Source organism: Condylura cristata, unplaced genomic scaffold, assembly GCF_000260355.1.
Source record: "Condylura cristata isolate star-nosed mole 26May11 unplaced genomic scaffold, ConCri1.0 scaffold00004, whole genome shotgun sequence".
NCBI lineage: Eukaryota > Metazoa > Chordata > Mammalia > Eulipotyphla > Talpidae > Condylura > Condylura cristata.
The window spans coordinates 51,735,416-51,757,380 of record NW_004567105.1 but is presented as its reverse complement, the minus strand read 5'-3'; the positions used below and the strand labels follow the sequence as shown (position 1 = coordinate 51,757,380).

Genomic DNA, 21,965 nt, shown 5'->3' with positions numbered 1-21,965 from the left:
TAGTTGTGCCAAAATAAGGAAAATATAGCTGTCCATCTTGATTGCTTCTTTCTCAAGCATAAAATTAAATCAGCCTTGACAAAAGGATCATTATGTATATTGCTTTTTGAAAGATACTACATATGGGCAGATAAATTTTTCCAAAAAGATTCTCTGTCATCCATTTATTTTTGTTTCAGGTTGATAACATTCCTCATTGGGGATGGCCTCCCAAGGACAATTTCCACTGGGATTTTTATGCTTGGCCACGCTGAGGAATTTTTGGAACATCTTAAAAAATAGTATTTGGAAGTGCTACCAGCTGTTAGCCATTTGCTTTTTTCCTTCTGTGCTTGCATTTCTTATCAAAAGAAGATAAGTGGACGTGTTTAAAAGCTGGCTAATGTATCCTCACCCAGAAAGAGGGCCCTTAGACCCTCAATGGCTTACGTGACATACATTGGTGGAAAGTCAGAAGAAAGGCGGTGGCAGATGGGCATTTTCTAGACACAGGGGTGATAATCGATGGTGTTCAGCTATTCAATCCAATCTCTCAAACAACCCTGGGCTCCTATTATATGTCATGCTCATAAGGATGAAAGAGCCAGCAAAAGGGCATGATATAGGAGGGCTAGGCAGAAAGTGATCAGTTAGGCACCCTGTGACATCTGAGGTAACAGAGACATGCAGAGAAAGGCACACCAAGGAATCTAGTCCAGATAATGTAAGTGAAAGATACTTGACTTAGAATCATGGGTTTGCTATTTGTTAATAACTATGTGACTTTAGACAGGTTTATCTAGCTGCTTATATTTTAGTTTCCACATTTGAGATGGGGATAATAAACTGCTTAGAATTGTGAAGTATAAGATATAAAAACAACCATTTATACTTTTGACTTCTAGCTGTATTTATGTATGTATTATCTATCTACATGTATCTACTTATATATGCATTTTACTAAGTGTATTTGTATATATATATGTACACACATACTTACATACACACATACACATCAGGCACTATAGCTACTACCCACCATCCCTACCACTACCACCAATAATAATCGTGATAATTATAGTACAGATCATAATGCCAGCTGGAGTAGATACTGGACTGTGACTGGATATGAGTTCAAAGACTTTATATACTTTAACTCATTTAATCCTCTAACAACCCATTAGAGTGCTGGTATTTATTCCCAGAATTTGGAGGAAAATAAAACAGAGAAGTCAGGGTCCTCCCTGGTGGTGCAGTGGGTTAAAACACATCACTAAGAAACTAAAGCCACTTCCATATGAGTTCAACCCCTGCCTGCCCTGGAGGTGACCCACATGGCGTGGCAGACCTCTCCTGACCCTCCCATTGCTTCCCTCAGCAGTGTACCTCATCAATCTGCCTGTTCTGCTCCCTACTCTGTTTCCGGTGAATCCTCTCACTGCCCCTGCACCTCTGGCCTGTACCCCAGTTCTGCATGCATAAGTAAATAAATCTTAAAAAAAAAAAAAAGAGAGAAGTCATACCAATAATTAGTAGAAATGAACCTGAAACCAAGAGTTCATGTTCTTAGCTATTATAAGATAGGGCAGAATTATGTGGTCTCAAATGGCAACAGAGCAAAGGTGAATCTTATGGGCCTCTAAGCATGGGGTCTACAGATATACACTCTCTAATCTACTCATCTTACATCTTGCTGGTCCAACTGAGTCCTCCATGGCAGTGGACATTCACTATTACCAGTTACTGTGAATTTTGTGATTGGAGAAGGGTTGGGGTGGGTATAAAGTAGGGAGCAATGGGGGAAGGTGTGCACATTAAACAAAAGCAAGGTGGTCTTGGTAGGAATTTGTCAAAATTAGTGTTATAATATCAGAAGGTATTTTAGATGCAGGCATTAGTTTCCTGGATTGACATCCTTACCCAAACCTGCCCTTGAATGCTGTAGGCTTACTTCCTCAGATTTTATGGATTAGGTGAACTTCCCTTTACATGAAGGAACTTCAGAGTACCTCCTGGCAGTTAGATCTTTTCTTGAGCTCAGATTTCTTTTTTGTTTAACTACCTGACAAAGGCCTATACACATGGAACCTATACACATTTTCTTAGGTCAAAAATTGAACCAAACTCCTACTTTGTGACTGGACACAGTGTGACTTCATGACACAGGGTGGATGCCAGGAGGAGTGGAATTAATTTCTGTTTGTATGCAGTAGTAGTCTGTGGTAGGAGAAGATTCCATTTTTATCTGACTTTTGACAACGTATATACAATGATTCCATCAGTAAAATATTTGTATACTAGTTCTCTGCTGGGGCATAGTCTCATGATATTTGCAACCATGCCATGGCACAAGATGGCAATTTTGTTTTGCCTGAAACAGGGGTTTTTTACAGCCTGAAAAACCAGCAGTGTTTTATTCCCAGATCTCTGCCACTAATAATACAAAAGCTGTATTATTTGGCGCTTATAATTAGTTCAAGAACATTGGAACTTTACCCCAAAACATGGCCAAAAGAACTGGCAAATTATCACTGCAGCACTAAAGCCACAATTTGACTGTTAAAATTCAAATGTCAACTTCTGATCATACAATTTAAATAACTTAAGACTTAATTCCTAAGTGAAATTCGGGGATACATTAATATCAACATGAAAGCATTTGGAAAATGTTTGAATAGGGATTAAGGAGTCTTCTCTACCAGATATTTAAAAATGCATTATAGCTCCTCATAAACCGTCAGGTGGTGTGTTTGATGTTCAGTGAGAGCTCGTGTAGTCTCTGACGACTCATTGCATGTTGGCATGACTGAATTGATAGGCTAAAATGTAGGAATGTGGAAAGAGGAAATCTACCTTGCACTTGGCTCCCTCCTCTTTCTTTGATATACAGAGGAGAGGTATATGCTTTTCAGTGGAAGCATGTGACTATGAAAATGTGCTGGAAGTGATACCAGAATCCTTACAATCTTCTTTCCAGATTCTAAGGAAATCCAATCAGGAAGCGTTCAGAATTCTAGTAGTTAGTTCTACCAAGTGATGCTGCTTCATTTGGGCTTCCAGGTAAACTGAAGGAAATACACAGTAAATTTTAGTGGAAGAGAGCAAGCATTTTCCTTGAGGGTCAACCACTAGGGAGGGAGAACTATGTGTGCATATAGGAGAATCCTGTCCTGGAGGAATTTTCCACCTTTACCAGACTATTCATAAGAAAGATCTTGCAAACTGGGATTCAACTGGTCAGCTTTCAACTTTCTAGATAAGAATATGGCATGTCACTGGTTCTTTGAAGTGCCTTGGAAAGAAGTACTGTAATTCAAAAGATTATTCATCATGAGTCTAAATGAAAGTTTATGTGAATATTCCCAGCCAGTGACAGATGCATTTATTAATAAGGAACTGTTCTGAGAGAGGATTGGAAGAACAGAATGAGGCAAAGTAAAGGGTATGTTGGATATGTAAATTGGGGTGATAAGTAAAATGAGGACCTTTATGTAGAAAAGGCATTATGTAGTATTAATATAAATACTGGTTAAGAGTGCAGAGTCTAGTCATTGAGTGCCCTTGGCCAAGTCCACTAATGCATCTGCTTCAGCCTTTTTCAGGAAATGAGCATAATGACAGCACCTTTTATAAGGCTGCTGGTAGGTTAGCTAATGACCCACCCAGAATCCTCTCTCCCACCTTCAGTGACCTATCTCCACACCTGTGTGTTCAAAGAAACCCTCATTTCCTTTCTACAAGTGCTCTAGGAGTTGGCCCTGGAATCAAGTTGTGCCAGATAAAGGAGTGACTCTTGAAATTGTAAATTTGAAGGGGTAGTTAAAAGGGGGCGAGAAACAAGGAGAAAGAGGTTGACTGATTTCCTATTTGGCCTTACTGGAGACAGACAAAACTGTAAAGCAGCAGAAAAAAAAACAAAGAAAACTGGTTTGCAAAGAAAGAATATTAAAGGAGACACACAGAGTGAAGGGAATAGAAGGCAAGCTCTGACCACACACAGTGGTCCCTATCTCCAGTTCCTTCTTGAATGCTGACCATCCCTTGCCCATGGCTCTTTGAGACACTCCTTGATCCCTAGATTCCATCACTCTTTGAACATAAGCTGTTTCAAGCTGGTTATCTCTTTCTTGCAGTGAAAAGAACTCTACCATCTTTCAATTCTGAAAACAGAGTAAATTATGTATGATGGATGACATCTATATCCAGGAATTTCTGGTTATGATATTTACAGAAGCTGACGTTTAGCCATATGGGTTGAATTACACACCCTCACTAAAATTCACTGTGATGCTCAAAATAGAAAAATCAGGGCATGCTAAAAGAAGACAAGCAGAGATGCTTTGTTTCAATATCTCTTCATGAACTAGCCAATATCTGAGATTTTGATGTTTCATTTAACTTTTAGTAGATGTGATACTTCTCAATTTTATTCAGTATAGGAATAGGGAGAATTTATATATCTTGGAATCTAACTGAATGGAAGCGAAAGCAATTATAAGGCTGAGGTTCAAGAACAGGTGGGTCAAAGTACTTGACCATCTTGAGGTTCTCAGAATATTCCCTGTCTCTGCTTCTTTCTGTATGTAGACATCATTCTTTTATTTCCTAAGCCAACCTCATCATTCAGTGGTAAAGCATCTGATTCCATTCGTTTGCCTTGTTTTCTCTACATGGAAGATGTAAGCATGGTTGAAGATATCCTACTAGAACATACAGGTCTATGTTTTGAACCAGAGTCCAAGGGCCATGGAAAGCATTCATCATTCTAGTGTGCATCAGATATTCATTCTAGGCCAAATACTTATAGGTAGGACAGACTAAGCACTGTGTTTGGTTCTTCGTGGATGAAAAGTTCACCTCCAGACCCAACTAGCTCTGGGAAGAAGACCATCAACTAGAATGAACACCACAAAAGAAAAGATACAATAGCCAGGAGAATAGGAGACTGCAGAGACAGAATCTCTCAAAGAAAACCTTGACACTTTAAATGCTTGGAGAGCCTCCATACATTCTGAGATCATTTTCCATTCTCTACAAATAATAACTAAAATTCACTTTATAATTGCCTATTTCATTTTGCAGTTAAGTCCAGCTCAAAGATAAAAATAGATTTCTTGGTACCAGAACTTAGGGCAGTGGGCTGAGGGAGACAGTTCTTTGACCTACTGTTTAGTGATAAGCATCTTGGCTTACTATATTCCAATTGCTCAACCATGGTCTTTGAAAACTTAAAGTTGGTCTACATTAGTTTCCTAAATTATCATGTAAGCCTCAAAGTAACAAATGATGAAAATAAAGGTGTTGTCAGCTTGTTTTTGAAATATATGTGTGTACATGTGGAGAGAGATTCTTTAAATGGCATAAGTAGGATGAATACTTATTAGTCAGTGATGTAACACTTGCTGATAACAGGGAATGGACCAAATGACATCCATTTATCTGGATAATCCATTGAGGAGACACTGAATTTACAGAAGTAAAGTCTAAAGCTGTTATGATGTTTATTCCTATTAAGCAGGATTTTAAAACATAAGAGTCTTTTATACTACACTTTAGCCAAATCTGTAAGTGCATACTATTTTTAGGCAGCAGACTGATTAGACTATAAACTTTGAAGGTAACAAAAACAATGAAATGCAAAACTGCTGGAGCACAAACAGGAATCTTATTGCTGCTTGGAATCACTCTTTTGTGTCCCTTTCAGTAGAATTCCTTCTCTGTCTAAACCTTGACACTTTTACACAAAGAGACAGACTGAATGCCAATACTACTCCATTTCCATCCTCCTCACTTTCTCTCACAGCCCCCTACTATTTAATGCACACATGGCCTGACACTCCATCAACCAGTGAGATGCCGCTATTTAAAATTTTGATATTCTGTACTTCATGATTGTTTTGTATTATGATTAAAAGTACTGCCTTAAAATTGTTTTTGACACCCTCCCCTTAAATTTCACACCTGAGGTGAGTCCTTTACTCTTGTTTTTTAGCCCTGATAATTAGATAGATTTGAGTTAAGGGTTCAATGCTTATTATAGTCAGCCTTGATTTTTCCCATCTTTGAAACAAAAATGGGAGCCACAATGTCCGTGTCAAGATTTTGTGGATTGAATGAGGTACATATAATGCATTTTGCATGCTTGACACAGAGTTAGTACTTAACAAATATAACTGTAACAAATGGCAGTGGCAGTAATAATATTACAGATAATATCTGGGTTCATGGTTCCCAACAGTAAGTAATCCCAACCCTAGAGAAATCCTATCCACAGGAAGATTGAGACAGATACATGAGCAGTCATCAGTCAATGAACTGTTAAAATGAAAGTTTATGGGTGACATAAAGGGAACACAAGAGTGGGCAGTACTAACCCCAAAGTCTGAAAAGAGGTTATAAGTTGAGTACTGAAGGTTGAGTTGGAGAATTTGTTAAGCAGGAACAAAAAAAGGTCATCTCAGGGTGAAACACCACTAGACAGAAGGGAGCGAGGACAGAGCCTGGGATTGTCAGAGAAGACTTTCTCTGTGTCAGGAATGGGAGTTTCTGCAGGGAAAGTTATAGAGGTAAAATTGCTAAGGGTGGATCTCATCTGTGATTAAAAGCCTTGGAAAACATTCTAAAGAGGTTAGATTTGTTGTACAGGGATTCTATTGTGGGATTTTGAGGCCCTGTTTTGAGGTATTCATATATGAGCTGCACAGTGGCAATGGGGTGAAGGACAGGCAGCAGAGTGGGTGGGAACAGAGGTAGTATACCCATCAGGAGGCAACAGTAAGGTTCAGGCACAGAAGACGACCTGAAACAAAGTTTCCAGCAGTGGTACTGTAGGGAGAGAGAACAATTGAGAATGACTAGGTGATTTCACCCATAGTAGCTGGATAGAGACTAGTGAGAAGGAAGAAATGTAGGTATGTGTATGTGGTGGGAAAAAGAGGAGTCAGATTTTAAATGCATACAGCTTGAAATGTCAAGGTGAATGACCAGGTAGAAATGCTCAACTGACAGTTGGAAATAGTAGTCTAGGGTGCAGAATATAGCTGAAGCTGGAGTTTGCGTACAGACTAAACATATGTGCTATCTCTGGGAGAGAAGCGCTGAGGAAGTAGAGCCAAGGTCCTCATCTTTCCGCGTTTCTGCTTCCCAGTTGTATCTTCCGATGGCTCTTATTTTAGAAGGTTCATGGGAGTGTGAATTTGATATAGTCCCCAAAAATGTCCCCAAAGTTTCCTTACCCTGGCTATCTGGTCTGCCATTTGGAGACGTCCGTCCAGCTCTCGTCTGATCTGGGCTGCCTGCTCATCTGGATTGTCCAGCTGCACAAAAGCACAAACATAGAGACTTTCACTTTGGGTCACAAAAGTCAAACTCATGACCTTCCATTTTTATCATACCTCCCCCTTACCCAAACCTACCCTCATGTCTCCACGGACATATTTCACTAAAAGTCACAAGTATTTTAACAGATCCAGTTTGAGTGGAACTCTAGTCTATATCCTTTAGGCAAACATGATGTAGCAGGTAGTTGCTAAGATGTTTCAATGACCATGAACATGAATCATTTCTGAACTGCTAGGAGCCCTTCTTCCAATGAGAACCCAACATAGCACCTCTTTTATGATCCAATAAAGAAAGGAAGGAGAGAGTAATAGGCAGACAGTGTATCTCCATAATGCTTAGGAACATGCATGATTAAGCAACCATTGCTTCTTTCTCATTGGGCTCTGGGCTTTTCTCAGCCAGCAGTCCAGATGGCCACCACCACTTAGCTAGAATTTATCCTTGTTTTCCATGGTGGCTTAAGCTAACAGGATACAAGGATTGGGATATCCAAACACAATTAAGCCTGGACAACAACCTACCTTCTCTGGTTTTAAATTTCACAACTAGAAATAAAGGGTAAAAAGTTATAGAATCTCCATTCCTTTCAATAAATTAATGAAAGAGATTGTAAACATTCCTGTCATGGCCTTAGGATGAATACTGTAACCTGTGGGGGTCATGAGATCCCTTTGAAATGCCACACCTCTCCCAAGGAAGTGTGAAGTCATAGATGATACAGAAATAAGTGAGCACAGCTATGTTTCCACAAATTTTATTTTAATAGAGATGACAATGGCATACAACACTGTAAGTTTCAATGTTCACTTCACATATTGACATACTGGATTTACATCACAACACATTCTCCACTGTCTAGTATTTGACCAATAAATTGTATTTACAACAATGAATAGATGGTTATAGGTGCTGATCCCCACTTTTTTAATTGAATTGAAGTTATTTCCTTATTTCCAAGCAAGCCTAGCACTATCCTGCAAAATGTAATTGAGTCGGCTTTGTTCAGTAATTTATGATTAATTTCATTTCACAGAATTTGCTAAGCAGTAAACAGTAGCATTCAAATAGGATGGACTTTATTTTATTCCTTTTCTTAGTATATATTAATTCAAAAATTAGCTTAAGTATGTAAGTTTTCTAAGTTCCATTTTTCTAAAAGCCATTTTTATTCAGAAATTTGAAATTGATAATCCAGTTCTATGCTTGGAAAAGAAATCTCATCTATGCTATGAAATGGCATAGAAAATAAGTCATTTGTAATAGGAGGTAACAAGAACACCAGAAAATGTATGGTCATACTTTTTAAGCAACATGATTAATCCTCTTTGGTTTGCTTTACAGAAACATAAAAATTCCACTGGCTTTCTGCTGTGCATTTTAATCAACCTGTTCAGTTTGTGAATGAGCCCTACCTTTTTTCTTTTTTCCTTTCTAAAGATTACTTTCTTTTACAGTTTTAAGGACAAAGATTCACAAACAGCAATTTCTGGCCATGTATTATAAGGTGGTATTTACTAAAGAGCACTACCCAAACAACAGTCTTAATAGATACTTCAAAAGAAAGGTTTCCAATATGGCTCCGGAAAGAAACACGGTCAGATAAGTTTGGGAAACAATGGGTCTAAATGCACAGAGTTTTTGAGAAGTCTGAAATAAGAGTAACTGTTAGACACTGACCAGTTTAACTACTTATTACCTATATACTTACATATCTATTTTGCTTCCACATGTAACTGGAACAAGACATTTCAGTGTTTCTAATGGGTTTGCACCTGCATATGAAGATGAGTTGGGTTTCCAGGAAAATTGAATAAAATCAGCTCAGTGGAGCTTAAAAACAGTGCTGAAAACATTGTTTCCCAGGTGTCCCTCCTTAGTTAAATTAATTGACCTATTTATTGTTATCTAGTTATAATTTTGTTGTTGTTGCGGTAACACTAGCTTACAACACAGGATATGCTTTAGCAGTATAGGTTCATTCCTCTTCAGAGTCTCGTTACCACACCACACCCACCAAAACTCCCATTATCCTCCACCATAGTACCTTAGGCCCCTCCCCACCTTTTTTCTCATTCCCATCCCCCTCTAGTACCCTCATTTGACAGAGTTGTAGCGTTTGTTTTTTAAGTCTTATCTGTTCCTTTGTTTGTTTCTCTGTATTCCACGAGTGAAAGAGCCCCTACTTGTCTTTGTCCTTCTGACTTACTCTGACTAGAACAGTTCCCTCCAGTTCCAACCATTTGCCCCCAAATAGCAATATTTCACATTTTTAAAAAATGTGAAAACTTAGTATTTTATCATGTATACGGATCACATCTTCTTAATCTACTCATCTGCCATTGGGCACTAGAGTTGTTTGCATGGCTTGGCTGTTGTAAATAGTGCTGCAATGAACATAGGGGGTGCATATGCCCCTCTGAATTCGTGTTTTTCATTCTTCAGGTAGATACCCATGAGTGGACTTGCTGGATAGCACCAATCTGTTTCTGATAGTTTGAGAAACCTCTATTCTGCTTTCCATAGGAACTAGGCCAATCTACATTCCCACAATGCATACCTTTTTCTCCATATCCTCATCCATACTTCTTTCTGGTCTCTTTGATATAAGTCATTCTCACAGGTATGAGGTGGAATCTCATTATGGTTTTGGTTTATATTTCCCTGACAAGTGATGATGTGCGCTTTGTATGTATTCTTTGAGGAGGCATCTATTTAACTCTTCTGCCCATTTTTGATTGAATTAAAAACTTAGAAAATATATAGAAGAAAACAGGCAAAACACTCCATGATATAGGCTTCAGTGATGCCTTTGGGGACCCAAATACAAAGGCAAGGGGAACAAACTAAAAATAAACAAATGGAATTAAATAAAATGGGAAAGCTCTGAACAGTACAAGAAGCTATCACTAAAATGAAAAGCCTACCAAACTTGAGATAATATTTCACATTTGACAAGCGTTAATATCCAAGAGCACGAGGAGGGAGCAAGGTAGGAAGGGAGGAGGGGAGCAAGGTAGGAAGGGAGGACGACAGGCAGGAACCCAATCAACTGTTCTTAACTTAAACAAAAGGTTTTTATTTTTTGTACACCATATGTACAACACCAACTGGAAATCCTAAATAAGATAAAGAGAACTAGCCAAAAGTTCCCACATTGCTGACCAGTGGTTCATGCCAATATCAGCACATGGGAAACAAATTTCCCAGCACTGTTTTTAAGCTCCGGTGAGCTGTTTTTACTCAATTTTCCTGGAAGCCCAATTCTTCTTCATATCCAGGTACAAACCCATTGGTACAAACACTAAATGTCTTGTTCAAGTCACATATGCAAACAAAACATCTGACTGCTTTACTGGAAAGCAAGAAAGTGACTGATTAGGGGCAAACATTTGGAAGGCTGTCATAGGCATGGTGCTAATAGACTGTTTTACTTTTTAATTCATTGGTTTACTAATATACTTATTCATTCATCAAATTTTATGGATGTCACATATGGTAAAACACTGCAATATAGAAAGGAACAAGACAGATGTAATCTTGCTTTCATGGACTTTAAATATAGGAAGTATAGGTATGGTTACCTGAATAACTTGGGGGCAAAGGGAAGTGATTAGCATTTACTGATGTCTAGTCAAGCCCAGGAATCCTATGGCCTGTATCACAGCCTCCTCTAAAGATACAGATGTTAATATGTATCCACCCAGGAAGAGGATTCTGGTCAGAAAATGCTGCTCCCTCTGAAAATTTATAATATATATTAGCATAATTAGTATTCCAAGTAATCACAGAGTAAATAAGCTGACTTATCTGCATTTAATTTTGTCTTCTGCTCAAATATTCTACCAAAGACAAACATTCCACAGCACAGTTTGGGAAATTTCATAATTGAAGCAACTGAATGAGGTTATCCCCATTACAGAGATAAGGAAACAGCCTCAGAAAAAAGTTTCAAAAATGTACACAACTGGTAAAGGGTATGTGCCATTAGAAATGGAGTCTGCCTACCTCAAACTGGATCTCTTTTGCTCCATGTAAGTTGGTTTCCTTGTTTTGATCAAATTGATCTTGACAATTAACTAAACGCAGTACCCTCACTTTGTTCCTAACATACATGGTGCTAATTTGACACAGAGCCACCACTGTGGTGTGGAGAAAGTTCACACTCCATTACAGGAACTGATTTCTTCTGGGGAGGCTGCAGTGCCTAAGCCATCCTTAAGAAGTGGTAGCATATCCTGACTCTGCCAGTTAGTAGTTGTGTGACCTAGGGAAAATTACTTAACCTCTCTCTGTTTCAGGTCTCCTCATCTGAATAATCAAACAATGAGATCTTGAATTTTCAGAAGACAATGTATTCATAAAGTGCTCAGCCTAAAGGTTGGCAAGCAGCAGAAGTCTCAGGAATGGTTGCTGTTTGTGCTATCAACATCCTTGTTGGCTGTATTTCTGACATGGGCCACAATGGGGCATCAAAGAGTCACATGAAAAGGTGACATGGAAAAGTATCCCTCCTTAATGTGGATGTGGGGTCTTGGTCTGACAGTCTTTGCAGCGAGGAGGTGGGTGATCAGGAGCTCCATCTTTAAACAAACTTCCCTTGCCTCCTAGTGTCTTCCACTTTCTTGAGGTCAAGTGCCATTACTCCATTAGACTTCAATTAGCAGGAATGACCAGAAGGCAGATGCTGCTGTCTGACCGCTAATGATCTAAAGGGAGGATGAAATCAGAAATGCAACCGAAGCTCCCTAAAATAGCCTGGCATGATAGAGAAAGCCATCCTCCATGGAGGAGCTTGACAGCCCCACTATATGAAACCCAAAAATACAAAATGAAATCAAGTAATTACCTTTTCAAGTGCTGGAAAGGAAAAGCCAGAGAGTGAGCTTCCATGGAAACAAGGTCTGTTTACTGTGCTGGTCTTTTCCACTGAGGAAAGGAAAGATCAGCTGGATAACCAGGTCAAGGGCAAACCTTTTTCATTGACAGCTTATTAGGGTTCAAAATGTACATGTGTGTGAAGGCTCTTTACCTAATTAGATAAATAATCTTCTTACTAGCAGAGGTCAAACAGAGCCAGCATGGTTGTTTTAACTTGTCAGTCAAGCAAAAGAACTATTTCCTTTAGCTTTTCCTTTCATATCATGGAGAACTGGACTCAGCACAGTTAAGTGTAGACAGGTATCACCTAAGCCACCAGTTCGAGCATGTCTGAATCTAGGAATTCCCTCCTGATCACTGACCATGCCTTTCAGTTAATGCCGGGGCAAGAACTTCCCCAGCATCTCTGTCCCACTGCTCTGTGCCTGCAGGAACACAGAGGTGGAGGACTTGGCCCTGAGAGTCCTGCATGGGGAGTCTGTGCCTGGGCATCTTACTCCCTGGTTGCATGACTTTGTCAAGTCTTTTAACCTGAGCCTCAGTTTTCTCAGCTGCAAAGGATGGATCATCATTTATCATGCACAGCCCCTGAGAGGACTAAGTGAGAAATGTGTGGTGCTGTGGTTGGGTTTCAATCTGGGCTTTGTAATTTCCTTGCTGAAAAGGATCAAACAGAATTAGAGTCTCAGTTTCCTTGTCTGTACAATGGGTTGTTATGTAAGGATGACATGTATGCAAAGTAATGAACACAGTGCTGGCACATATTAGGTCCTATAGTTTAGAGAATGGTTTCTACAATTATCCCTGTTTTAGGTGGGTATCATCAGATGTGAACTCCCCACCCTACACTTTGAGATTTATGAAGGAAATCAAATCAAAAGCAGGGAGCTGGAGTGAGCACAAAGGACCTCGGTTTGCCCTTAGCTGGGGGATCTTGGGTCAAAGTTATGACCTGTTTTCAATCCCTTTCTCAGAGAAATTATGAACCTAAATAATTATGTTTCAGGAGTCCCTGAAAAGCCTGACCAGAAGTTCTCAAAGTTATATTCTGGAGAGCATTAATCCTACAGATTCCCTTGAGAAAGGGTTCTATGTTTAAATAGTCAGTTCCCTCTCTCCCTTTCCTGGAAAAAGCCCACACACTAGTGGGAAATCCTACACCAAGGCAACTTCATATGGCCCCCACATATCCTCAAATACATCTCACTGTGTAAGACATAGGTACACCCCATCAACACATTTTGGGATCTTTTCATTTAGGCAAGTCTGTATGCTCTGCTTTTTTCACATCCAAGGATAGAGTATTGGGGGGGGGGGGCTGGGGGAGGGGCGGCAACTCCACTATGATAATGGGTCTATAAGTAAAAAGGAATCTACCCCAGAATGACCTGTGTGATTTGTAGGGTAGCAGAGAAACCATGGCATGGGCCTGGCTTGCACTGTCCTCAATATCCTCAAAGCCCTAGAGGACCAGCCTTGACAATGCATGCCTGGGTATAGGCTTCCTTTTGGGATGCCTGAACTCTCTGGGTTCACAAATTATGATGATGTGGAGGTGAATCTCACTCTGGACTTCTGGACTCTTCCAAAGTTGTCATTTTTACTGTTTTGCAGCTCTCAGTCAAGCAGACAGGACATGATTCAGATAGGCAGAAAATTTAAGTAGAAACTGGCAAATTACTTTATGTATCATGTATTATTTAAGTTGAATAATTGTTTTGCTTTCCGGAAACATCTGTGGCACCTCAGCCTCAGAGCAAAATGGATCCACTTAAGCCTCAGGACTAAAATGGAAATGACCTGGAACAGAGACTGGAAGGAGTTTTAGAGAGGATGTGGTAATCTCAGACCCAGGAATAGCCCCAGCTGAGCGCTGCCGGCCACCTACTCGCTGTCTCCTTAGGAAGCATTTGTTCCCTCCTTCTGCCAGGTCTTTGCACATGCCCTTCCTTATACCTGGAGCACTCTCCCTTTGTTTCCCTCTGGACTAGTAACTGCTTTTTATCCTTCAGTTTTGCAACAAACTCTTCTCTGACCCTTGCAGATTCCTGACATATGCTTTGCTGGCATTAGGAATCTCTCCTTTATTAGCATTTGTCACAATTGTAATTTTACATGTATTCATAATTACGTGATGTTTACCTACTAGGTGACAGGTCCCAGAAGGGCAGAGTGTTGTGTTTCTGTGTACTTCTGCAACCCTAGCACCTAGTGCTGCTATACAGAGTGGGCTCTGAGGGTTGCCTGACCTACTAAAGGACTAGATCACTCACTGTGACTCAAGGCGGGAAAAAGACCTGCCCACAGTCACATGATGATCAGTGCAACAGCTGTGACCAAATTCCCATTCTGCTAACTCCCAGTCTGCTGCCTGGACGCTAACTGGCTTTATCCCAGAAAGAGCCCTTCTTTGCAGAAAGATATAGACGAAATGTTGCTGGCCTCCAACCAGTCATAGTCCTAAGGCATCCTTAATCCTGGGCTTTGGGGAAACAAGGCAGATGTGCCACAAACAGCTGTGGCACAAGCCACCTGTTGACCTGGGTTCTGCTCAATCTGTTCACCTTGTTTCCTCTCTACTTCCCAGGCTGGTCCCTCAATTCCCAGAAATTAGTGCCTGAGAAGGAGGCAGCCAAGAGCTGCTGCAGAGGCGGTGAGGCACCTCCCTATAAAGCACTCATCTCAGCTGGCACAGTCCTCCTTGTCTCCACAGCCCTGTGTTTTTTATCTTCCTTCAGAGAAAAACTGCTCCAGTAAATGCTGCCTCCCTGGTGCACTGCGGTCTGGAAAGTTACAGCCAGGACACCATCAGTTCCCAACCCAATATGTGATGCCCACGCTCCTGTTGTAAGAATGCACTGAGATCTGGGCTGTAGCTACATTCCTCTCTTCAATGCCTGATTGCCAACTCCATTATTTTTCCTGCCAGCACTAATAGTGCCTCTCATTTTTCACTAATGTTATTGTCCAAGTTCAAATTTTTGCCTTTCTACTTTGAAGGTGGGCAATGTAAATTATGACATTTCCCTAAGTATGGGTTTCTAAATTTTTTCAACTCCTTGAATTCTAACAAGGCTACCTTATAGGATTGATGAGAGGTTCAATGAGATGGTACATCTCTGACATGTAACATCCTGCCTGGAACATTCTTTCTGTAAACCTTACCAGCCACTAGTGCTTGGCATCCTGCAGCTTGCACACTTCTCCCTTACACAAATCTGATTCTACTAACACTTAAAAGTGGCAGGACACAGTCCCTTCAGTTTCAGTGAAGAAAGTTTCCAGAGTTTAAGCCATTTGCCAGTTCCAAAGATAGCTGGCATAAAGGGCATAACCCTGAGAAAACAGAACGTGGATTTTAAAATCAGAGAACCTTAAGATTAAACCCTACCTCTGTCACACACCCGCCATGTGAACAAAGTCAGGGCACCTGACCACTCTGGGCCTCTATAGTTATTGTTCTAAAATAATACCCTTCAGAGGACCATTATAATGATGATAAACATTTCCATATTGCAGGGGTTAACACATTGTAAGTTCATTATTCCTTCATTATTACAGGGGTGAATCTAATAAAATCGCAGCCTTGTTGCCTGAGTCTTTTACCAAGGATGTTCTAGGGTTATTTGTAGAGAAAATGAGAGTTTGGTGTCCTTTACACACTCAATGACATGTTTTTACAAAGATTACCCAAGGAGATATCACCTCATTTGTGAAGAGTTAACAAGGCTCATTTAGTGTTTTTCTTTACTAAGCCTTCTTTTCCTTCCAAGAGAAGACCTTGAGCAGGTCAAAGTTTCCATGCTGAAGGATGTACTTTTTGATTGCGAAATGCAGGATTTAGCTCCCAGAGTTTGCCAGCCAATGAGAGCAGCCTCTGCATTTTAGTCACCAGTTTTATATCTTTGCTGGCTTCTAGCAATGCAGTAAATATAACACAAGAGCTCCAAATGCAGTAATTTTCTGAGCAAGAGCAAATAAATACAGAAAAATATGCAATCGGAAAATCAATCCAATCCTATATGATCCTGCAGTGCTCAACAGGTCTCTTCCCATTCTCATCACCTGGAAATGACCTCCTCTTGCTTTTCTACTAGCATTGCACTTGGGGTCTGCTTTCAGATCTGCTCCCTTCATGGACACATCCTTGATTGCGTCAGCCAGGCAGCCCTTGCTTTCATAGGCATATCTAGCCACTCAGGTGCTCATGCTTTCCACATGTCTCATATCTGACTTCCCTTCCTTGCACAGAGCTCAGGGATTCAGGAACTGGAAACAATCATATTTTGGCTCCTTCTAGCTCTGTGAAACTGAGATAATAAATTGAAGTCTCTGTGTTGGTGGTCTCATGGGCAAAGTGGGATTCCTACAGTCACAATGGCAAAGGCAGAGGCCTGTTATAACATGGGAGAAGCCAGTATTCTTGAAGCACCTAGGATGATAACTGGAAAGTCAAGACCATACCTTAGTACCACTGAGTCAAGGTCTGTGGTTTTTATCCAGTTTGAAGGATACACCTGAGGTTTCACCTTAATGACCTTTCTAGTTGGGGTGTGAGATATGAACTATCTTGAGGACATGGGAAGCAGAAATTTCTTAAAGAAGGGAAGAATTTCTTTCAGACTGGGTGGTCATGCAGCAGAAGCAGCTCAGAGCATGGAAAAAGCAGATGATTCCCAGAATGCTGGGAAGTAAGTTTAACCCTTCTTAATACTCAGCCACCTCCTAAATATCTTGACTCCAACTATTCTGTTTATCCACTTTTCAGGCTGCCACCCTTCTATCCTGAACCACTGCCATGTTATGTGTATCCTCTCTGACACAACAATTCTCAATCCCAGCTGCATGGAGAGTCTACCTGAGTGAGACAAAAGGAAATCTCAATGTCCAATCTGAATGCAATCAATCAAATCAGATACCTGGGTAGGAGTCCAGGTATCAGTAATAATTTTTTAACCATCCAGGTGATTTCAAAGTGTAGCAAGGTTGGAAAACCTCAAACCCAAAGCAGTTTGTCCCAGTGTATGGTTCTCAACCATTCTGCACATTCAGAATCAACCAAAGGATTTCTTAAAACACAGATTCCTGAGCTTCATCCCTAGTGAATTGATTCAGTAGGTCTGGATGGGACTCAAGAATTTGCTCTTCTAACAAGTCCCTGAGAGATGGTGATCAATACTTTGAAAATATGGAAAACAAGGATAAAGGCCTTGCTTAGCACCATACTTTGTTCATCTTTTGGGTATAGTGATTTGCCTGTGTCACTACCCTGCTTCACACCTTTAATAATGTTCCGTTTCCCCCCCAGCAATGGGAGTCCAAGATCTTTATCAAGACTAAGGGTGCAGTTGCCATCTGGTTCCTGCACAGCTCCCCAGCCTTGTCTTCCATCACTCTGTCTTACCCTTCAGGCTTAGACTATCATTCCTACTTGGCCCAAGGCCCGTGCACATGTTCTCTTTTCCTCTGCTGTCTTCATCTGGCTAAGTTACTAATTCAAGTTCCAGTTTTAATGTTTTTTCCTCAGGGGCTACAGCGAAGGTCTCTTCCTCCAGGCTCCCATAGCACCCTGAACCTCCTCTTTTATTATCTCTTTACATTTGCATTATTTGCTTCATGTGGTCATCTCTGTAAGACTATAAAAATGTTGCAAGAGCAGGAACACTATCTTGTTCACTGTAAAATCTTCAGTGACTAATGTATAGTAGAGATTATTTGCAGAATTAAATTTGAGATAGAGATAATATCTACTTGACAGGTCTGTTTTGACGAGTTAATGAGATAAGTTGTCCAAGCACTTGTTATAGTGCCTGACATTTAACAGGTGCTCAAATCAAGACCAAAGCAGAAATCTGAGTGCAACTGCTTTATACTTACTAAATCCTTTTTAATGTAAAACTGAAATTGTATATTTATAAGTACAGAAGGATCTGAGAATAACTGACCAAAATTGGGTGAATGACAGAGTGTAACCTCTAACTCCTCATCTGAAAAATGGGAACATAGATATTCAATGAATAAAATCGAAGTATCCACAAGATTCAACTCAGATTGGGAATATTACACTATTTAAATTGATATCAAATCACAAAATACCATTAATATATTCATTAAATCATTTGCACCAAGTGTTGGCCATGGAGGCAAATAGAGAGCTTGTCTATTTGAGTTTATGGTCCATATGAGAGCTATTGCAAACTGAGTATTTTATAATACTGGCACCCTACAAGTGTTTCATTTCCCTATTTAATTCTTGAGGAAGATGTTACTATTACAATCAACACCACTCCTTAGATGAGAAAATAGGTCCAGAGCAGCTGACTTGATAACAAATGGTCATTTAAAACATGAGCCATAGATGATTTTTGACATAAATAGTATAGGAAATAAATGCCTTTCTGTACTGTTGAATAATTTTGATAGCAGCAACAAGTTGTGGTTGAAAAGCAATTTATAACTGGCAAAAATAATGCACTCAACAGGAAATCCAGAAAACATCTAATGATGTTTAAAATACCTGTATATACTAGCAAAATCAAATGATTTTGCTAAAAATGACTGTTCTTTAAGATGAAGGGAATGTCATTTTCAAATATTGAAAGCACAGTATAAAAGTTACAAGGTCAAAATGAAATCAAATTTTACACTTTATGCAAATATGAATGTAAATACGCATACAGGTGAGTGTGTGTGTGTGTAAAACAGAGATAAGTAATAGCAGAAAGATTCAGTTATAAGTAACAGAACTAATTAAAATTTATGCGAAGTAGCATAATTTCCAGGGTATGTGAAAGCTGTTACATCCTCCTCTGTTTCCTTTGAACAGTATTTCACAGTTACAAGATGTGCTTAATTTCTAGTCCCAGGCCCATCATTATACAAGTATCTACCAAAAAATGGGTCTATTCATAAATCTACCCACATATAGCATTATCTAATTTTGCATGCCCTGGAGAATATCTACCCTGTTGATACCATTGTTCAAAGCCAAAAATATTTATAAAGGGTGTGGTTCACTTTGATCAAGACATATCAAAGGAACTGTTAATTCCTAGTGTCAAGCCCATGACTAAGTAGACATTTTTTTTATTAGTTATTTAAAAAGTATCTCTCAGTAAGAGTCAGGCTCCAAATTAGTCAGCATGTGAGATTAATGATCTTTAAAAAACCCATATTGCATTGTCAGCATTTATTAATTTTTTTTCTTGCATGCAATATGCTGTATTTTATGTTACAGATGAGTAAAGAGATTAGGACATCTATTCTAATGCATGTGGCTTCTTATTTTTTTAGGATTATATCTTGATACCCACTTGTGTCATATTCAGCAAATTGGAAGTACTTGGGAGAACACAAAGGTAGAAGATTCTCTATTTTTGATCAAGTGTGAGTCAAAAATTCCATGCCAGTTATAGACAAGGATAATCATGAGCTATGCTGAAACTAAGTAAATATTGAAAAAGTATATTAAAAAATGGGGAACAAATTTATCAGGATAGACTAACTTATAGTAACAAATAAGCCTGAAACCTAGGTGGCTAAACAATAGTTGCTTATTTCTTGCTTTAGACTAAATGTCTGATATGGATTATGGGAAATAATTCTATATGGTCACTAAGGGGACAGAAGTACCGTTGCTTTGTGACTCTGCCATCTTAACATGTAGCTTCTAGACTCACTGTGACAGGAACAAGAAACACATAGAACTCACAGCTTGCTCGTTGGACCTAGTCACATGGTCCTAACCTAACTGCAAAGGCAGCTAGAAAGTATAGAAGAACATATACAACATTTTATGAACATTACTGTCTTTGTCACAAAAAAATTTTTGGATTCTGGTTAAAATGCCTACAATATATAAAGCCTATTTTCAATATTTGGAACTTATTTGACTTTGCATTTTTCCTGGATTGTGGATAATTCCACATCAACTCAAATTAACACAAGTGAACATGGTATAGCACAATTTAACTTGTGTTTGTAAGACAAACATGACCATGGTGTGGGGGGGGGGGGGAAATGAAAGAAGTATGGTTCTCTGAAATAAAAACCTGCAAGCCAATGATATTTTAACCAGTACAAATTAAAATAACATCGAAAGATACAAAAAATTATAATGCTGGAGAGTTTCAAATCAAGATGGCCCTGGGGTCTCAAAATCTAATTTATTTCTAATGTACTTACAATTGCCCAGGCTAAGAAACACTTTGAATAGGGAAACCACCATTAAGATAGTGGATTTCTTGCCTCTTGAAATTTTATTTGCAGCTAAGACTAATTCTTTGTGAAACTGTTCTTTTAATCTTTTCTAAAAAATACATTCATTACAAAATCCTTCATATTTGTACAATGTGTGACTGTCCTGTGAAATTCCCCCCCCCAATTTCCCCATGCATCATCACCACAGTCCCTGTGCTCTTCCCACTCCTGTCCTGATCCTTCTCCCTCTCCCCTATAGAATGTCTCAGATCTATAGTTGACTGATGGTTTTGATTTTTACTTGACTATAATTACTTTTCCCCCTGATCCCTTATTTGGTGGTTCTTCTTAATTCCTCCTATTTGATATCTTTTCTTTCTGGCTTATTTCACGGATCATAAAGATTTATTTTCTGATATTGTCCTTTCATATTGGCTAAAATATGTAAGCTGAACTTTCTTAGGAAAAGTAATACTTTTGGGGGGCCTTTAGAGAAAAAACCTCATAGTAAAATGCAGTGAAATTTCACCCTCATAATTTACTATGAAATCGCAAAGGGAACAAAAATTAAGCCAGGGATCTCAATTAATCATTTGCCCAAAAAGTACTTACTTTCATAAGGGAAATACATTTAGAGTGAGGCTTGTGTTTTTAAGAAGCAATACTAATATATGTATCAGGTCACCACCTTGACCTTTTGTGCTAGCATTTTTGGACATAGAATTGATTTGCAAAATGATGCCTTTCAGTAAGATGTTTGTTATTCTCTAAGGCAAGAGAGGGAAAAAATACATTAAAAAACAGACCTGGGGTAGAGATCAGAGGTGCAGGGGTGGTGTGAGGATTCACCAGAGACAGAGTCAGGGGCAGAACAGTCAGATTGATGAAGTACACTGCTGAGGGGAGCAGCGGGAGGGTCAGGAGAGGTCTGCTGTGACATGTGAGTCACCTCCAGGGCGGGGACTGAACTCATGGTGAAGTGGCTTTAGCTTCTTAGTGCTGTGCTTTAACCCACTGTGCCATTTTAAGAAATGGTTTTAACATGAAATGAAACCCAAATGTTATTCAGGTTATCAGCTCTGTGAGAGCCTATCACAAAAAAAAAAGGTGTTCAATATTTATTTATAAATACTTATAGCAGCTGCCTATAAATATTTTATCTTCCATATAACAGGAGACCTTCAGAATTATAATTTCATCAAAATGGGAATTTTTTTTACTGAAAAATTATCCTATAGGCTTTTATCATTCAAGTTAACATAATCATTATCAATTCTAGATAGAGCTGATTGAATCAGCTCCCTAATTGCTTTAATTGATAAAATAAAAGAGTGATCTAAAAGTATAGTGTTTGAAGAAAATGAGATACCAAAAAGATAAAAAAAAAAAACCTTCAAAATTTTAAAAAGAAATGTGCAGAGATTATTATTGTAGTTGTTGATAGTGTTTCACCTCTTTTAAAATCCTGCAGGGACCGGCCCTCCCTGGTGGCGCAGCGGGTTAAAGCACAGCACTGAGAATCTGAAGCCACTTCAGCATGAGTTCGATTCCTGCCTGCCCCGGAGGAG

The 21,965-nt window shown here is 39.3% G+C and overlaps 1 protein-coding gene across 9 annotated transcripts in view; it reads right to left on the bottom strand.

Moving 5' to 3' along the window:
- CADPS (Ca++-dependent secretion activator) overlaps positions 1–21,965 on the bottom strand; it is a 428,545-nt gene that overhangs the window by 242,335 nt on the left and 164,245 nt on the right. For all 9 annotated transcript variants that reach the window (XM_012735284.1, XM_012735280.1, XM_012735279.1 and 6 more), the window contains exon 4: positions 7,215–7,295. In XM_012735284.1, the coding sequence (XP_012590738.1) occupies positions 7,215–7,295 (81 nt within the window). The remainder of the gene's footprint in view (positions 1–7,214; positions 7,296–21,965) is intronic.